The 19,735-nt window shown below is 41.9% G+C and overlaps 1 protein-coding gene across 2 annotated transcripts; it reads right to left on the reverse strand.

The window, feature by feature from the left end:
* Positions 1-1,559: 1,559 nt before the first annotated feature.
* Positions 1,560-19,297, reverse strand: UBE2B (ubiquitin conjugating enzyme E2 B). 2 transcript variants are annotated; one of them, XM_058848976.1, is made up of 6 exons: positions 19,167-19,297; positions 16,056-16,136; positions 15,307-15,332; positions 14,192-14,281; positions 12,902-12,990; positions 1,560-1,849 (listed from the first exon to the last, which is right to left on the reverse strand). In XM_058848976.1, exons 1-6 carry the CDS (start codon positions 19,208-19,210, stop codon positions 1,784-1,786), a joined length of 396 nt encoding a protein of 131 aa, XP_058704959.1. In that variant the 5' UTR covers positions 19,211-19,297; the 3' UTR covers positions 1,560-1,783. The 2 variants fall into 2 exon arrangements, with proteins under 2 accessions (XP_058704959.1, XP_058704958.1); XM_058848975.1 differs by lacking the exon at positions 1,560-1,849 and adding an exon at positions 10,846-12,118.
* Between the last annotated feature and the right edge of the window lie 438 nt (positions 19,298-19,735).

The raw sequence follows: 19,735 nt of genomic DNA on the forward strand, positions 1-19,735 counted from the left end.
TTTTAAACTAAAAGAGGAGAGATTTAGATTAGATGTTAGGAAGATGTTCTTCCCTGTGAGAGTGGCGAGGCCCTGCCACAGGTTCCCCAGAGAAGCTGTGAGATGCCTCCGCCCAGGGAGGCAAAGATTTAGTTTCAGATAAGCGTTGTTAAAGTGAGAGGAGAGGCTTTAAAGCCCGGGAAGAGTAAATTCCATCCCTCTGCCTCGGGGGATGTGTCCTGTGAGCCCGGGAAGAATTGTCCCTGTCCCAACCTGACCCTCTTGGGGTATCAGCCCAGGGGTTCTGGTTGGTTTGTACCCCTGGGGTTTCTCCCTTGCTGTGCCCCTGTTAGTCCCCAACCTTACACTCCACCCTGGCTCTGTCCCATAAAACCCACCACCCAGCCTCTGTTCTGGGCTTTCTGTCTCTGGATTTAAGCTGAGTTTGTTCCTGTGTTGAATAAATGGTTTCCTGAGATTAACCAAGCAGAAGCCCATCTTGTTGAGTCCCATGTTGGTCACCAGAATCCATAACCTCCCTGGATTTGATCCTGCAGCCCCAGTACGTGACATGCCCCATCCCTGGCAGTGTCCAAGACCAGGTTAGAGTGGGTTTGGAGCCACCTGGTCTAGAGGAAGGTGTCCCTGTCCATGGCAGGGGGATTACAATGGGATGAGGAGTAAATGAGATATTTGCCAAACCAAATAATTTCATGATTCTATGTGTTTTGAGAAAATACTTTATGACAAAACTTCCAACCTGTTTGTAAAATTATCATGTCTGTTGGTTTATAGCTTCATCTATTTAAATGTTTTCCTTTCTCAAGGAAAAAAAGGGGGTGTCTCCCTGACTGGACAGAAGGTGCCTCTCTGGAACTGGAAGTAGCTAGGAAAGGGTCACTGTCACCTTTAGTATTCCTGGTGCAGAGGAGGCATGCTCAAACCATGGCTTGAAAATAGCCCAAACTACTCTTTAGCCCTGTCTAGGACACGAATGGTCCGGGAAAGTGTCACAACTACAGCTTACGGTCTCCAAGCAATGATTGTGAGGCTTCTAGCTGGAACTCTGAGCTCAGTCTGCCCTTTCTGCCCTTTATTTTAAAGGAAATAATTAAACCATGACATCCTTTTACCAAGTAACTGAAACAAATACAGTCTCTTTGGCTTTGATTGAAGGTGATGGGGATGTTAGATACAACTGGTTTTTGTAACCATCAATGTCTCTTCTGAAGATTACTGGATTTAAGTACTACAACTCTGGTTTCCAGAACTGGCTAAGAGAGTCTTCCAGTTAATAAACTGGAATAATTAATTCCTGAATAGCACCCTATCATAATCATAGAACAGTCTGAATTGGAAGAGACCTGTAAAGGTCTTCCAGTCCCCCTCAGTGAGCAGGGACATCAATGACATTGGGTTGCTCAGAGGCCTGTCCAACCTTGCCTTAAATGTTTCAATGGATCCACCATTTCTCTGGGCATCCTGTGCTAGTATTTTACCACCCTCATTGTAAAAAACAACTTCTTTATGTTTAATCTAAATTGGCCCCCCTTCAGTTTAAAATAATGAGAGGAGACTGCTTTTGGTGTAGAGGATACACAGCATCACTTTATTCTTTCCCTGTAAAAGCAAAACATACCAAGGGACAGAAAGATAAAATTTAGCAGCAAATTGCTAGAATGTGCTGTATTTCAGGCTCTCATTAAAAGCTGCTGCTGTGGCGTGCCCATGTGTTCATACAACCAAGGCACCCTGAGACTCTGCCAGCTACAAATTGTGTTTTGCTTGCAGCTCTGACGAGGAATCATTTTCGTAGCGAAGAGAAGAGTGGCCCTGCCTGGAGTTCCTGTCTCTGAGCCTCTTCATGCATCTATAAATAGCAAATCATCAGCTCACCTCCTCTGAGCTCATCACACCCTCTCTGCCTTCCCCTCCTGCCTGCTTGTTGAAGCTGTCACCGTGACTCAGATGTCCCCTATCAGATTCCCTGTGCAGGGAGATTCCCCATACATTATATGGCATCGTGAAGCTATTAAGCTCCTTAGGTTTATATCACCTAAGCTGCTTAGCTTTCTATCACCAGCAGTGATATGATGTTGAAGAACCTGACATTTGAAGCAATGTAATTACAATTTAAGGACTCAGAGCTCCTAAACATTTAAGTTAACAGAGAGGGTCTGCATCATTTAAATGACAACACTGAGTGAAAATAAAGTGTCAAAATCCCAGACGAATGTCATACACAAAATCAAGGACAAACATTAGCTATGACCATGTAGGACTGCAGGATTTCACAGATTCTCCTGCAGAATTCCCTAAGACACCAGGCATCAATCTATTTCCCTTACATTCAGCCCCCTGCTCAACAAAAATATTATTATTTACCCTCTAAAGCAAAATTCTGTTATTCTTTGCTTAAGAAATGCACAGAGGAAGAAAGATATTTCTCATTATAATCTACTTAATTTTCAGAGTTTATTTGTAATTACTGAAATGACTGTAACTTCAATCTAATACTGCTTTCAACCCCCTGTAATGGCAATTACTCATGTAGTCATCAAAGTATGGGATTGTTTGCACTAGAAATCTCCAGATAACCTGCTTACTCAGTGACGCTAGAGATATCTGTCAGGCCCTAACACTTCATTTCCTGAATAAATGTTTCATAGACTGCATACTCAAAATGTGAAAAGAGTAAAATATTCTTTTGATCATTTGTTTGAAATATTTGCTTCATCCTTTGAAAATGAATGTAACCCAGCATGCAGTCAGCAGTGAGAAAATTAAGCTGGATAAATTAATATACAGAGATTTAATGATATTTTGTGGTCTTTCAAGCAATATAAACCCAGAGTTTCACTCTTCTCCTGTATCCATCTGACCTCTATCTTGCCAGCTTCAAGGATGAAATATTGCTGAAGATGCTGCCCAAACATTCCACTTGAGCTAAGTGTGGATGCTAGAGCCAGCACAGACACTCGGTGTTTGTGCAGCTCCACCCTTGAGGTCCAGGGCAGATATGGAGATTTTAACAATTTGACTCAATGATTTTAAAGGTGTTTTCCAACCTAAATGATTCTATGGTTCTGTTCTATGTCTGTACCTGTACATGCCTAACATTTTACCTACAAATATTGCAGTGAGTCCTGCCCTCTCTGTACCAAATCCAGAAACAAGAAGTCTTGTGATTGACCCAGAAGAACTGTTTCTCATAAAGCAAAAATCCTAGAGAACTGTGCATTTTGTCACCCAGGAATGCTGTGACATGAGTACTTAAACAAGAGCAAGGAAGGTGTAATTGTAAGGGCTGTGAGTCCATCCCTTTTTAGATGGATGTGCACCAGCACAGCTGGAGAGCCAGACTGCTCTTCATGTTGACCCTCATAACTCTCACCTGCTTGGTAAGCAAATACACTTTGCAGGAAAGAACAGAAACAAGCAGCAATTTAACATGTGGTGGTATATAAATGCAGAACTGCAGAAAAACAGAGGTGGAGATCACTCGGTTTATGAGAATTGTGTAACCTGCTTTTGGAGCTGAAATACACACACTGAGGACAATTTGGCTTTCTACTTCAGGTGCATATTTTTAATGAAATATATAAATTTCCAAGCTTAACTATTGATTTATTATGATGTTTGATAATTGATTAGTAAAAAGAGACCAGTAGTTCTCTTGGCACTAATTGTGATTTTGTTATTTTCTTCCTTTCTGTGCCTGACTGTTCCCTGTGCTTGCCTTACAGCTGTGCTGGAAACCCTTTGGCGTAAAGACAAGGCAGTGGATTTGTTTGTGTAGAGCCCATTTAGGCTCCTTGCCATGACCAGGAGTCTGAGACATTATAATAATTCAAATTATAATATGCAAACAGAATCCAATGTCATGTATTGAGAACCTGATTTTGCTTTAAAACACCAGTAAATAAGGATTTTCCTTGTGGTGTCACTTACTTTGTTATGTATTTTTGTCAAGGAAGCCAGTTGCAACAAATAGAACCCTAATAAAGCTTATTTCAAGTTAATTCAAAATAATGTGCTTTCTCTCTTGACTCATCCATCTCTACAAAGAAAGTAGCAAGCAATCCAGGACATTCAAAGCCTAACAACATTCAGATGTGTCTAGACATAAATAGCAACTTCTAAACCAAGAATTTGCCTCTGGAGTCTTTTCAGTAAGTCCCCAAATAGAAAATATTTAAAGGGCGATCATGATAGTATAATTTCTCTTTGTTTGAGGCAAGGATGGAGTGAATGTGTCATGAAGCACTAAGAAAGAACAAGAGGAATCTCAGTGAGACAAAATGAAAGGACTTCATTATAGACAAGACCCTCACTCTGGTTAAATCAATCATAAATCTGTTGACTTCAATAGCCAAGGATTTAATGACACAGCTTAAACCAAAAACACTTTTTAGCACCGTACTGTACAATCTGAGGCCTCAATTTAATTTTTTTCTGTAAGTTTATATGCCAGAACTGCAGGATCTGGCCATGTGCCTGCAGCAGAGCCCTCACTCAAAGCCATGGCTGGAGCAGAGCTCATCAGGGACTTTCAACAACCCTTTGAGCAATATCCCAAACTCTAAATCAGTCTACCTGGGATTTCTTTGAGTATTAGTAAGTAATTGGAATTTCAGCTCTAACAAGTTGGTGTTCCCACAAATTGACATTAAAAGTGTCCTCAAGAATATGTGGCACAGAACCCACGAGAGAGACGCCCTGGCACCACCTGCCAACAGCACCAGCTGGACCTCTGACCTCTCCCAAGCAGGGGACGTGGGAGACTGAAACTCTCTTCACATCCCAGAGTGCAGGAAAAGACACCAGCAGCGAGTGAAAGGAGAGCTCTGCCTTTGCCTCATGGGTTATCACCCTAGAACAACACACCCCCTTATCCCCAAACACAAGCTTGAAGCAGATGATCAAAATGCAAATACTTAAAATTTCACTGAAAATACCTAACATTTAATTTTGCTATTTTATACAGAAGAACAAACACACAAACAAAACTGGGAACAACAAATGGAGTTCTCCAGTCCAGTCCTTTTCTCACTTAATAAAGGGTATGCTTTGCTACCACTTAATTCAATGGAAAAATTCCTTTAGATCTCCATGGGAACAGCATTGGGTGTATAATACTTAACTATAAGTACCAAATTCTATAAGCTTTGGCTGAAACTTTTTAGTGTCCTTTTAAAGATCTCTGTGGATAAAGAACCTCAGGATCTGAAGTCAATAAAGTCAATGAAGCAGCTTTCACAGGCATCAAAAGTTCACTTTCAAACTTTTCTACAAAACAGTTACTGGAATTTGGGGGAAGTGAGCACAAAGAAAACACTGTAATAACTAACACAATGACCCTTTCAACAAGGCAGGCGAGCAGCCTTCTTAGTGAAATTGGACTTAATGTACGTTTGGACCAGACAGTGAAAGAAAATCTCTCACCAGCACATCACAAGGCCAATAATGTGTAAACAGATAATAGCAAGAGCTGTGTGGCTCATAATTAATTCAGAGGAGATGGCATTTCTGCCTTCTTCCCACTTTGGTCAGTCATTGAAGACAATTTGCCTCAGCCTGTGTGAAGTATCATATTTCAGAATGAAATCCTTCAAGTTCCATCATGATAGCACTAACATGAAGCAATAAAATAAAAATATTTACATTTACTGGACATTGCAGTTGTCTGGCAGAATTTTAGACAAACCTCTGAACCCATAACCTTCTAGTCATACCCAAATCAATTTCAAATATATGACAGAAATATTAAAAAAACCCAGAAAATATAAAAAAATAGAATAAATAAATGGTGATGATAATGAACAGTGTAATTAAAAATCTAACACTGAAACTGAGCAGTTAAAAGTTCAACAGGGTTTTGAAAACAATGTGAATGTATTCACTGATTTTTGCAAGCAGAGGTTTATCCAGAATAAAAACTTCTGTGGGTCTCAGATGCTTGAGGTGACCTTTCTCTGACCAACTTGTTCCCTAGTGAATATGTATTTAGAGCACCCTTTATGCTTGTGGTTGTTGCTGTGCCAGGTAGAGCCCCTGCTCAGGCTTCAGAATTCTCCCCAGCTTGGTGGCTCCCAGCTCAGCCCATGGTATGTGTACCAAATTGGCAGCTGTCAAAATTATTCAGCTTAGAAATGCATCAGACACGGTGGTTAATGACCCAAACTGAAAAACAAGGGAAGAAACACAAGATCTTTTCAGTTCTAGGGGATGAGGGCTGACTACCCTGTGCTACAGGTGGAGGCTTGGGCAGGGACATCTGCCCACCTTCACCACTAACAGCCTCTACAGCCAGGTCTCTGTTATCAGCGCCATCAAACCATGTCTCCCTTATTGCAGTAGTGTGACCCAGCCCTGGCACTTGTTTAAGGGCAAAAATAATTTATTTTGTGACCTCACTGAACTTCCAATTGAAACACTGACATAGTGGGAGTTTAAAACAAACTTTCTTCTAGTAACATTTGCATCACCTCAGAAAATCCCACGCTATGTATTTTGACCACATCATGAAAAAGGGTTCGTTCTGGATACTGAAAAACATCCCCTGTTTGAGAGAAGCATGTTTGTTTTCTGGCAGGATACAGCCTTCACACAGACCACAGCAGACACAAGCATTAAGAATGGACTCACCTCACAGAGGCTCAATGTCACCATTAGTGGGACAGTACCAAATACAGAAGATACCCTGTCTTAAAAATCAATCTTTTCAGCGCAGAAACAGGGGATAATGACAAGAAACCTTTAGGAAATATCACTATTTCTATAGCTTGTGATGCTAATTACAGTCATTACCAGAAAGTCTAAAAAGTTCTGCCTATTTTTTGTTCTCTGCTCATGGTGGCTGAGCCATGAGATGAACTCAAGATGCAGCAACAATGCCTGGCAAAAAAGCTCCTCAAATCCTAAAGCCCATTTATTTTCAAACATTACTACCTAAAGTTTCTATAACAGCTCAAAAAGCCCTGTCCTGTGTACATACACACACATAATCTGAGACACATTATTTTCTAGAAGACTCATATCCTTTGAATGCACAGCAGAAGCAGAGCAGCATTCTGTTAATGGGATTTGTTCATTGATTCTACATATTTAATTATTGTTTAGATTTAGCTCCTTTTCCTCTCACCTCTTTCACCGTCATTAATTTGAAGAGATTTCCAAAGATTACCTGTGAAGATTCATGTTCAACAAATTTGTCTTCTTGCCTGCAATAACATATAATTCTTTCCTGGTCTTCTAGTTTTGGACAGTTTTTTTCCCCAAAACTTTAATGAAATAAAAAGAAAGCCTCCTAAATCACTCACTGCTCTGGCTACATGGTGTTCATATGGCTCAAGGCTGGATGCAGGGCTTTATACCAGTTTATGCTTCCAAGGAAGTTGGGTGTGCTCAGGAGGGTCTGTGATCCATTGTCAGTGCAACAACACAGGACACGCACATTCTGTACTCTGCTGAAGCTCTTCCATTAGAAAGATTAACAAAATCAGGGAGAGGAGGTCAGATAATTGTTTTAATACTTAAACAACAAATTAAATAGAGTGCTGGAGCTGGCATTGCTCACACAAATGCTGCCCACTCACCACCCAGAGTCTCTGGTCACTGTTTCCCACTTTCAGTCCAGCCAGCTACTCACCATGGAGCCCCATCCAAAGCAGAGGTGGAAAACCTGCCTTGCCAACTCACACATTACAACAGATTGCCTGCTGATTACACCTCTCTCCTTCCAGAAAACAATTCCAAACAAATAAGGCATAGTATTTGTCTGGGACAGCTTCCACACACAGTAAAAACCTTAAATAAAAACACAGGTTGGGAAGTCTGGCTGGATGGGAAGACTCTTCCTCTCCTGGTGCATTTTTATATACATCAAAAGCTATTATCATGACCCTTGACATGTTAAATGTGAAGTGTTCAACTGTCCACATTACCCTACATATTTCATATCCTACGTATGTCTACTATCCTATATATTTTATTTTGAATATCTCAATGCTGCTGTAATGATCAGAGAATCTTCCTTTTTTCCTGTAAATTTTTTATTAGGCTAATCCTAATCTCTAAATATTTAAAGCTTTATTTGTTTGACATACTGAATTAATTGACTATTAATACAAAACCTCCCACAAAGAAGCTGCAAATATAGTACCTCAAGCTCTGATTTCACTTCTCACAGCCTAAGGCCTCGATTCTTCAATTACACACATTTATCTGTACTACGGTGAAGAATCCCAATGGGACGACTCACACTAGGGAAGTTAATCACATTTGTGAAGATCCAAGTCCCGTAGTTCTGGCTTGGGACTGTATTTGGATGAGACATCTTTAGGGAACTGAGATCTGAAGAAAGCAGCACCAGCAGTGCAGTGTTTCTATGAATAATATTAGTGTGATAAACCTGAAGGCAAAGGTGTTCTTGTATCTGAAACTCAGACTGGGGAATGCCCAGGAATGATTCACACCCACAGCCCCACCACTGGCTTCCTGACTGACACAAGAACACTGGATGCCTCTGTCTGTCCACCTGTGACATGGATATATAGGACAAAAACTCTGGGGTGAATGATTTAAAGACATCGCACTGTGATTTTCAATCTTTATATAAAACCAATGTTTCATATAACCAAAATCAAAAGAAGTGATTATGAGCTGTTTAATATGAATGAAAGCCCCTTGAGAAGCTATAAATCCAAAACTGTCAACACATCAGTCCTTCCTTAATTAATCCCACTGTCCTAGCAAACTTAGTGCATTACATCTCCTAATACATTAAAAATCAAGCATCCCTGTATACTATTCAATGAGGTAACTGTGCCACAAAGTTTATTGTGACTACTGAGTGCTTTTGTGAATCAGTGCACTTGAACCTTTGTCTTTGCCATCACTCCTGTTCTTTGCAGCTTAAAGAGGGAAAGGACTTTTATCTGTCCATTATCCACACTCCTGACCTGTTGTTTCAGCACCCATACACAGCTTTCAGGCAGCCTGCAGGGCTCAGCCTGGGGAACCAGATGGTCCCAAAAGGAGGGTGGTGGGAGCAGGGAGTAGTAAGGAACACACAGGCCTGAACAGTCAGTACATCTAAACCCATTGGAGATGCTGAACACAGGCATGTGAAGGTGGCAAGAGGAATCTATGGGCCCTGAGCTGCACCAGTGAGCGTTTGTGACAGCTGTAACCAGTCTGAAACTGCACAAATAGACTTGGCCATAACTGAACCAAATTCAACCAGCCTAAAAGTAAAGAAGGACCCGGGTATGATAATGATAGGTTGGATTCAAATTCAAATGCAGGACCCCAGCCAATCCCATTGAACTGTGAATGCAGATATATCACTGGCCAGGGACTGGGGCGGTGCTGTGAACCCAACCAACCACAGTTGTAAGTACAAGAAATTTGAAGTCTGTATAAAAGGGGGTGCCCAACAATAAACTCGGGCTGTTGTTGCACAAACCTCAGTGTATTCTGTTGTGTGCCTGTCTCTGAAACCGTGACAAGTGCTGACAGCTCACGTCAGGCAGAATGAGCAGGACATTGTGTCTTTTACACCATGACCTCTGGTGTGCTTCCTTCGGCCTGGTAATAAAGGTTTTCTATAAAATTTTAGCAGATTTTAACCTATGCTCTGTGATTGGTTTTTTGTGTTTTGGTGGAGGGCTCACAGAAGTCACCCTTTCCCCCACAGCTCCTGGGGATGCACCATGCAGCCCCCAGCTGCTCCAGGATCCCACCTCCAGAAGCACCAGTGTCTCCCCACAGGTCATCACAGAGCCTGCATTCTCACATTCCCCACTCTGCAGTCATCACCCAGTGTTAAGTGGGAAACCTGGTCTGCAAGGGAATGTTCCTCCCCACCACACCCTGGGATACAGCACCTTGCCTTTGTCTGAGGGACAGCAGGACATTTTCCAGCCAGATGTAGCACTAAGTGTAGGCTTCAAGTTGTGCCCTCCACAGAGAATGCTCTTAGGCACCTTCAGACACACCTGTCCCTGAGCAATGTGGGTCCCAGCACAGGCAGCCTGCAGGGCACATCGTTAATTAAACCCCCTTCTGCTCCACTTCTGTTTCTTACATATGCACTGCCTCCATCCCAGAGACACAAAAACATGTTCTGACTGTCATCAATCTATAACTGGGCCAAATTGGCTGTTCAGGAATAATCAAATTAATGTGAATGCTAATGAATAGCAAATCTCAGCTGATGCTCATGTCAAAGGAACAAAAATACTGAAAGAGGGGGAAAATTTAAAAAAAAAAATCATCAAAGTTTAGATTAATTCTTAGAACAAGGACGCTTTTCCATTTTATATTTATGAACAAAAAAATCTTTGCATTGATGTTGTTTTAAGCCACGTAGCACCACTTTGTCAGTGTTACTGTAACTTCGCTGAAACCAAAAGCAAATTGGATCCTTGGGAGTTTCTGTTATTAATCATACACTGAAAAATTCTTAAACACAAGTTTAGCATTCAAGGAAAGCAAACTGACTTAATGAGAACAAAGTTATTACATAGCATTGATGTTTTCTGAGCCTTTGCACACTAATGCTTATCCAAGGCAGAGTAGTTTTACTCCAGAAGCTACTGAGTCTGGTTTGACAGTACTCTGAGTGCCATTTCTAAACCTGAGTACTGCTCCTAGAAACCACAGACCTTTACAAGCAGGTGTGAGGTATAAATTGACATTCTTTTTCCAGTGCATTGAGAGTAACTTTTAGTAATGACTGCTGCAAATAAACAACATTTTCTTTTCTAGGTGAAATCAATTTCCATTGCCTTTTAGGTTCCACTGAGCTGTATTTTGGTATGGGATTTGGGGAATTTAATATATATGTAATGCTGGCTGGAATTATGACAAAGTTGTTAATAGTTTAATGCTGGAAGAAAAAAAGTGGCTTAATTATTTTTGTTAGTCAGCTAATGTGGTTTACAGAATACAGTAAGAAATTACCAAATCAACAATTAAAAATCAAAGCCAAAGTTCTTTAAGCTGTCAGTTTAAGAATATGTGGAGCCTGTGTGATACAGACGTGAGACCAGACCACACGGTACACAGTCGAACTCCGTTAGATCTGTAGATGTTTTCTTCTATTGGTGATTTTTTTCCCTACCCCCAAGGGAAACTAAGGGGAAACCTTCTTTAATTATTAGAAGATATTCAAAACTATATTACAGTCGCACTATGTGAATATAGGACAGATTTAGATGGCAACATTTTCCAGGTTGGTAAAATACAATATTTCAGAAAAATAAAGATAATTTTATCACCAAGCCTGGTCATCCAAGTTATGTTTGCAAGTCTGCTGCTGGTTTAAGGTGGGACTTTTAGCAAAATCATTACATCTGTTTCCCCATTTGTAATTGACAACTACCAAAACGTCTCTTCCTCATACAACTGAGGACACACAGAATCAAGGCAAGCCGTGGTGCAGAAGCAAAGACATGCCATGAAGACAGTTGCATTGTGGATTAACTTTTCTGTTTGTAAAGTGCAGGCTATCAATAGCATGGACAAAAATTGAGCCCTTGGAAAAAGATAGAGTGAGAGCAGAATGTCTTGCACTAAGGTTATGTATTTAACAGTTTTACATTAAATATTCATATATAAAAACTTTTTTAAGTGCTTTTCTCCAATTTAAAAATCTAAAGAATTCAAAAATAAGGCATTCAATATTTGAAAAAGTACAGATTTACAAAATGTGTATATTCTTGTCATGAAAACTCCACACCAACATACACTTGGAAAAAAAAATACAAACAGGATATATTACAAATTTATGTAGCAATAACTTAGTTCTTACCATGCAATAAAAAGGATGTTAATTGAGATACACAAGCTTTTAGCTTTCCCTAAACTGGAGGGCTTAATTTTGTTTGCAAATGAGTTTTTATGCAAATTCATAGAACTGTGGCACTTGAAATTTCTGGTAGCCTTTCTATTGAGAGTTAAATTGTACATAATGATTATGAGGATGGAGAGTAACACAGCGCTGTTACGAATCATTCCAACTTTGTTCGACAATAGCTGAAACTCTTTTCTCATATTCACGTTTGTTCTCCTGGTAAAGTTGTGCTGCCTGACTGTTTGCTGGACTGTTTGGATTGGGTTCATCAAGCAGAGACTGGAAAAAGGGGAAAACATAATGTGAGACAAACCAACACATTTAAATCAGGAAAAAAAAAATAATTATTTTCAAGTCAAATGTGTTTCAGAGGCAGACACAACTCAGAATGGCTCAGTTGAAAAAAACCTAGTTAAACTCATGGTTAGGCACCCCTAATTATACTGCTGAACCTCAAATTACACCCTGCCTAAGCATCAGTGCTGCACATACTTGTAGCTTCACAAACCAAACCGAGACAGTTTGCACTAGCCAGCACTATGGAGCTAACTGACTATTTGGTAATTACATTACTACTGTTGTTCAGGACTGAAGAGGGGCTTAAGATGTCTCCTACAAAACATCACTGTTGAAAAATTAGAGCAATCACAAGGAGCAAAGGAATTGTGTATTTCCACTGTGCCAGGGCATTTTTACTTATTCCAAGTAGTGTGTTTCAGCAATATTGTCCCTTTGAGGGCTTCACAGTAACGTTAAATATTTCAAACAGTGAAGCAAATTTCTGCATCTGGTATCCTATCCTGAATAAAACCAGTTAAAAATGAACACAAACCAGTCAGTAACTGCTTTCCTGTGCAAAATATATAATGGCAGTTTTGTAGCTCAGAATTAGTAATTATGTAGCACCTTTGCCTTTATTTGATCTAAAACGAACTGCTTAGCTCATAAGGATTTGAAGTTCCCCTTGATACAGATACCTGGCTATCCCCATCACTGAGTTGTGAATTCTGGAATACAGACCAACAGTAACAAAATTATTTGGTAAAACAGATGCAAAGTTACCTGAATTGAAGTTAAAATAGATGAAACATCGTATGTTGGACTCCAGCGATTCTGAAGAATATCTAAACATATGCTGCCATCTGCATATACTGTAAATACAACACAGATATCACTTAGAAACTGTCAGATTGATGGCACTATTCAAGTCAGATTTATTGTTCCAATTCAGTCTGTGCTTAGATTAATGCTTTAGGAAAGAGGACAGCATTTGTCTCACCAGCTTCTGGGGCTTGACATATACTTTGAAGATTTATTACTGAAATTAACAGAACACCTAAGAGGGAAACAAAGAAGGTCTGAAGATTATGGCATTAGCACAGGAAGGGGCAGACTTGGTGTCCTGCTCCTCCAGTGTGACTGACCCATCTCGTCACAGTGAAGAGGTCTCCCAGAGAGCAGTGAGGCCTTCACTGCAGGAGTGGAACCACTCACAGCCATCACACCCTGAGCAGCTCCTGCCCCATTTTCACACATCTTACACTCACTATGAGAGGCACCAAGGCAGACAGTAAAATATATGGGAAAGTGCCTGAAATCCTACCTTTGTCTGGATACCTATCAGTCTTAATGGAGTTCACATGAACCCAAGACTCACTGTTCAAACTTCTACACCCTTGTCCTCCAGCTTGTTCCCAACAAATTACAAACCATATGGCAGAGACAAAGTGGCCTGCACAGTATGTGAAGCATAATTTCTACAGAGAAGCAGCAGGCAGGGTTTCTTCTGCATGCATGTACTCAGGAAAACCTATCAGTGCTGGGGGAGGAAGCACAGTGCACACTCATAGCTGCCCTCATACTGAGTTTGGGTCAGATGCCTCCTCTATGACAGCATCTGAATTTTCCTCCCTGTGCTAGTCCTGGCTGGCACAGCACCAGATGAAAGCAGGGACTTTCACCTTTTCACCTGGCAGGAGTAAGTAACACTTGGCTCCATCAGTTCCCTGCAGCTCACCACGTGGCTGCAAGACACGGCTGCTGTTAAATGGAAGGGGGCAGGAATCTGCAGCCAGAACTGCCTCTTTAAACCAACCTAAGTGCAGCTGCTGCTGAAAATACTCACAGGCTTTGCTACTGAGGCTACATATTGATTAGTAAGAGGCACATAGCTGTTTCTTAATAGCATCATAACTCTTAATTTTTCATCAAGCAGTTCCTGTCCTAGACATCTACATAGGGGATGGAAATGCTTAGGGGAAGAGAGATTAAGTATTCTGGAGCTTCAGAGAATGCATGATCACACTGTAGTATTTAATGAGTATTACAGCTAAATAAAGATGGTTTACTCACCATTTGGATGGAACATTTTTGATAAAAACCTAACAGTTGGAGGCTTATTTGGATATTCTTCAGAAAATTCTATTACTAGTTTAAAAGTACCTGTCCAAACAAAGATAAATATAATCACACAATCAATAACAAAAGAACATATCCACAAACACAGACAGCAAATTAATTTATGTGCTCCATGATCAGTATTTCTCCTCACCATTATATAAACAAAGAACACTGAATCTGATTGCTCTTCATATATTTCAAGTGATTTGGGAACTATGTTTAGAGTGATAAACCCAGCAGCATAGGTTGGGTAGGACCTTGGAGACTCACTGTATACATGGCAAAGGCAGCCATATCCAACATTATCCCACTTTTCCATGACCCAGTGTGCTGGGTCCATGGACTTGAGTGACTTTAAGGCATTTCTTTAAGAAGGTATTGTGGTGCCAGAAAAGAAACACTGGAATTTCATAATCTGCAATCTCAGTCTATGGAGCTCACAACTGATTCACTGAAAACCTTTGTTATGGATCAGTGAATAATTTACTGTAACTCCTCCAACCTAACACAGAGAAAAACCCATCTGCTGCCAATTACTGCAATAATACTATAATTATTAAACTCATTATTCTTCATATGCCTAAGGGAAGCTCATTACACACTAGCTTTCATGTTTATGCACAAATTTGGGATTCCCTCAACCTCACCGAGTTCAATATTGAGAACAACTCAACGTTTTTCACCTGTTCTTCATTAGGAGAACAGTGATGAATCAAACATGCAAAAAAGATGAAAGAGAAAAGCTTTTGTTGAGCTCAGCTAGAGATGTGCAAACACACCTGGTGGTGTCAGGCCAATAACCTCTGCTAAAAGCTCTTGTGTGTATGTATGAAAAAGCCTTGACAGAAGCATTGCTTTGTAGCTTTCTAACCAACCATGAGCCAGTGTGACAAGACACTGCTTAGATCATGATACATATTTTTACAGCCAACAAGCCTTACTCCTTCACTTACTTGGTTTGTTTCAAATGACACACAGATAGCATCTATTATTTTTCAAAAGCAGAACAATGTTAGTACTGCCAACATTTATTAGAATGACAAAGGATACAAAAGTTCACAACTCACCATCTTCAAAAGGTGTCCCTTCTGGTCTGAAAGGTTTTAAAAACAAACTCCAGTTAAAAGTGATCATTACCTACTTCCACATAGGCACAATAAAAGTATACCTTCCTTCTCATCCTCCCCAAGATATAGGTAGAATCAAGAATTTAAATGCTTAAGAGAAACATCCATAGGCAACCTCTGAGAGCTTTGTTGTATCTCAGACACTTCCCATAGTTACTCTGCTATTGGGGATATCTACTTTATCATCATCCCAAACATTAACGTATGCCTTTAAGTGACTAGATTGGAACAAATTACTAGATAATTAGCAAGCACACTTTAGTTTTATGTCAGGATACTAAGGTACTTCCTCTTCCACAGGATATGTAATGTACTTCCCAGACAGATCCTGGACCTTTGTTCTACTAGGATTCAATCCAATCACTAATACATCTGGATATAATGGCTGAGAACACGTGGCACTTATGTACTTTAAAGAGGAATCCTGCTTTCTTATAACACAGCATAACCTAATCATTAAGCCACATGCAAGCTTTATTCAATAAAAAAGCTGAACAAATTTAAAGTTTAAATTTTTGCCTTCCTAACCATTCTCCGTTATCTGGGAAAAGAGATGTTTACTGTAACACTTAGCCAATTTTTAAGTTTAAGGTGTTACATATATGAAACAAGAGAATAACTGTAAAAACAAACAGGTTGTTATATTTAGCCCTCTGATACTGAATTTCATAGTGACCAAAAACTCTTACCCAAATATAACTGCATTCCATTGCATTATATTATTCTCAGATGGTGCACCACTGACACCCACAGGAGGGTCTTCTTGCAATCTAAGAATTACAAACATAGAATGAGAAGTCATATATATGAAATAGTTCCATCTGCAGATATAATTTATCAGTAATATCCACATTTTGTAAATATTTTCTCATTCCAGATCAGAGAACACAGAAAGCATTACATGCAGATTATCAACGCTCTGAAAGACAGACCTACAAGGCAACGCACATCAAGATTTTCTCACGTTTTACACCAAGACACAAGGGCAAAACAGATCTAATTAAGTGTTCAGGGAGCAAAGGACTAACTTTAAGAATTACTTATAGCACCATGGAAAGCTGGGATTTATGGTGCTACACTGAACCATGAGAGAGCAACTGCTTCTGGCAGCCACAGTGAAGAACAAGCTGCAGCCACAACCAAGAGCTGAAATCCAAGCAGTGACACACACACACACAGAGAGCAATCTTGCTGGGACTCAAGGTAAGGGACTGCCTGTGAAGCTTTTCCTGCACACCCAGATCTGTGTGTGAGAAGTGGCTAGAATTGGTATAAGGCTATTTTGACTGACAAGCTAATTGCTTCAAAAGGGAGCAAAGGGGAAACCTGTGTGCTGGTCCTCCCTCTTACAGTCCCACAAATGTGTTTATCTCTAAAGCAATCATGGGAACATTTTACATTATTTTTAGTTCCTTAATCCTTGGACTAGGGAAAAGCATGTTACTTACTCAAAGCTTCACAAACTGGAACCAGAAATATGTACTGCAGCCAAAGGGCGGGATCCAAATGCCCTGCTCTGCCCATCATTGGATCCGTATTAAGGATCACAAGACCCTGAAGAATGTACACCGGTGGGCACCTGATTAAACCCCCTCAGTGACAGCTCCTACTCCCCTCACCTATTTTACCTCCAGAATTATGCAAGAATAAGGAAAATGCAGTGACTATCCTTGTCTCACAAAAAAATTTTGAATGTTACCATGAGGTTTGATAATATCACAGCACACTTATAAACAAGTCACTACAACAAGCTCTGCAGACCAAGGGACAAGTTCTAACTAAATGCCATGTGCAAATGCAGATTTATTGAGAACTGTCAGCAGCACAGCCAGGCAATCCTCCCTGCACTCGCACTGCCTCAGCCTGGGGTAACACCACATGCTGTCCAAGGATGCTGAGCAGTGGCACTGCCCTGCAGAGCAGCCCAGAAGCTGCTCAGAGCCTCTCTGAACTCTGTGTTTACATCTCTGTTCTTTGAGCACACACAGTCCAGACAGCTGAGTATCAACAGCATAAACCACCTACTATTTTGGTCAGGGAAAGCAGGAACAGGACTTCTTCCAACGTGACAGCCAGGCTGCAGGCCAGCAGCAGTACCTGAGCATTAGCCTGACAAATGCATCTGGGATATGACTTTGGTTTTTAGACCAACTTCAAAGCACATGTGCACCCTACTTGTCACAGGGTCTAACTACAGAAAGGATCTGGCAAGGACTGAAATAGGACTAATCCTGAAAGTCCTAAACAGCAGGTATTAGTACTCCCTTTTTATCAGCAAAATAAATAAATAACCTTTTTTTTTTAATTTTGGTTTATTCAAACAAACTGGAGGAGGTAAGAAATCTGCTGAACTGTTCTCTCTTCATTGCTCCTGACAATCACAGTATGCAAAAACAGTTTATATTTAATGAAGGGAATCAGAGTTCACAGCTCACCGTCTGTTATTTCAGTGTGAAGTACAATAATATAAGAAATAAATATATAACTTGCACCACAGAAGAGCATATCAAAACAAAAACTGACATGAAAAAATTACATAAATTTTGGAATATTAAAGTTGCAATATATATGAGAAACAGATTTGATTTACTTTGTCTACTTGGTTATATTTTTTCACGGCTTTAGAGTCTTCTCTCCAGTCTTAACTTCAAAATTATTAAACCAGTCCTTGTAGGAATATAAAGGCATAACACCCACATCTGACTGCAATATTGAAAAATTAATTAGTCAGCCTGAAAAAATTCACTGGTTCATCTGTGTAACCAAATACAATAAAAAGTCTGAATATCCTGTTTTGATTTGAATGGGAATCAAGCAACACCCACTTAACAAACACCAACACTCACATAACAGCAGGGGAGGGCTCCACTTCCCAAAAACCTCCTACTGCTTCTAGATTCACGAATCAGGCTTTCGTCGCTGTTGCTTTACGTGCAGCCACGTTAAGCAACTAAAATACACGTCAAGTGTTTACTGATGTGTTTTCAGGGGCTAGTATAACATAGCTATGCTAAAAAAAGTGACATTATAAAAGCTGACTCACCCCCAACTACTCCTGAGCGACCTAGTCTGGAGAACTCTTACTGAAAATATTACAAGGGAACCCCCCACCCTTTTCCACACTCTAAATGTGTTTACGTGTCAGAGTGGAAATCATTTATTCCAGAGTCAGTGCTTCAGCCATTAACATTTAAAAGCGTGCAACTAATAACTGCTCCTTTAGCAGTTGGCATATATTACACAAGATTCCTCACGACTGCAAACTTTAAACACAGTAGCACATGCATAAAAACATTAAAGGCCATTTTGGTTCTTATTACACACAAACCAAGCGTTCGCTAACTTTATGCGCTTCTTTTTCAGGTGCCTATCACAAAAAAAACTTATTTTCAGAGCGACCCTCCGACCCAACAAGCCCGGAACAGCAGTGAACTCTGCCTGAGCTATTCAAGCAGGAGCCTGCGGGTCCCGGAGGCAGCTGGCGGCGGTGGGGTGAGGGCCGGACCCCGGCCCCGCCAGCCGGGACCCGGCCCCCGGCCGCGCCCGCACCCCACCCGGCTCCCCGGGACCCCGCGGGCACTCCCAGCCGCCCCGCTCCGCGGCCACCGCTCCAACTTTTATCCTCACACGCCCCCAGCCGTCGGCGCCCGGGCGAGGCGGCTCGAACAAAGCCGGCGGTGCCCCCGCTCCCCCCGGCACCGCCGCTCCCCGCGGGGCGCGCCCCTGCCCCGGGGGGCTCAGTGCCAGCCCCGGGTCCGGCACAAAGGCGCGGGGCAGCGGTGGGTCCGGGCCCCGCTCACCTCTTGAAGTCGCGCATCAGGCGGCGGCGCGCCGGGGTGGACATGGCGGAGCCGCGGCGCCGCCTCCCGCCCGCGCCCGCTGCGCGCCCGCACAAACAACCCGCAATGGCGGCTCCGTGCGCGGGGCGGGGCCGGCGCAGCGCGCACCATCGCGACCGCGCGGGGGAGGGGGGGCCGGATCGCACCATCCTGCCGCGCGGGGGGCGCGGGGAGGGGCGTGCGCGCGGATCCGCGCTCGGCGGAGTTTGGGAAGAGGCGGCGGGAGAGGGCCCGGGAGAGAGCCCGGGAGAGAGCCCGGGAGAGAGACCGGGAGAGAGCCCGGGAGTGCCGCACCCAGGATCCGACCGGGAGAGAGCCCGGGAGTGCCGCACCCAGGATCCGGCCGGGAAAGAGCCCGGGAGTGCCGCACCCCGGGCCCGGCCGGGCAAACAGCAGCGCTGCCTCACGCTTTCGTGAGGTGGGATTTTTGGGTCGGGTGGGATTTTCTCCTTCCCAGACACACCAGCTCACTGTGATTTAAGCGAACTTCTGCGAAGTACAGAAACAATTACTCAGACTACAAGGTTATG

This window comes from Poecile atricapillus, chromosome 13, assembly GCF_030490865.1.
Source record: "Poecile atricapillus isolate bPoeAtr1 chromosome 13, bPoeAtr1.hap1, whole genome shotgun sequence".
Lineage (NCBI taxonomy): Eukaryota > Metazoa > Chordata > Aves > Passeriformes > Paridae > Poecile > Poecile atricapillus.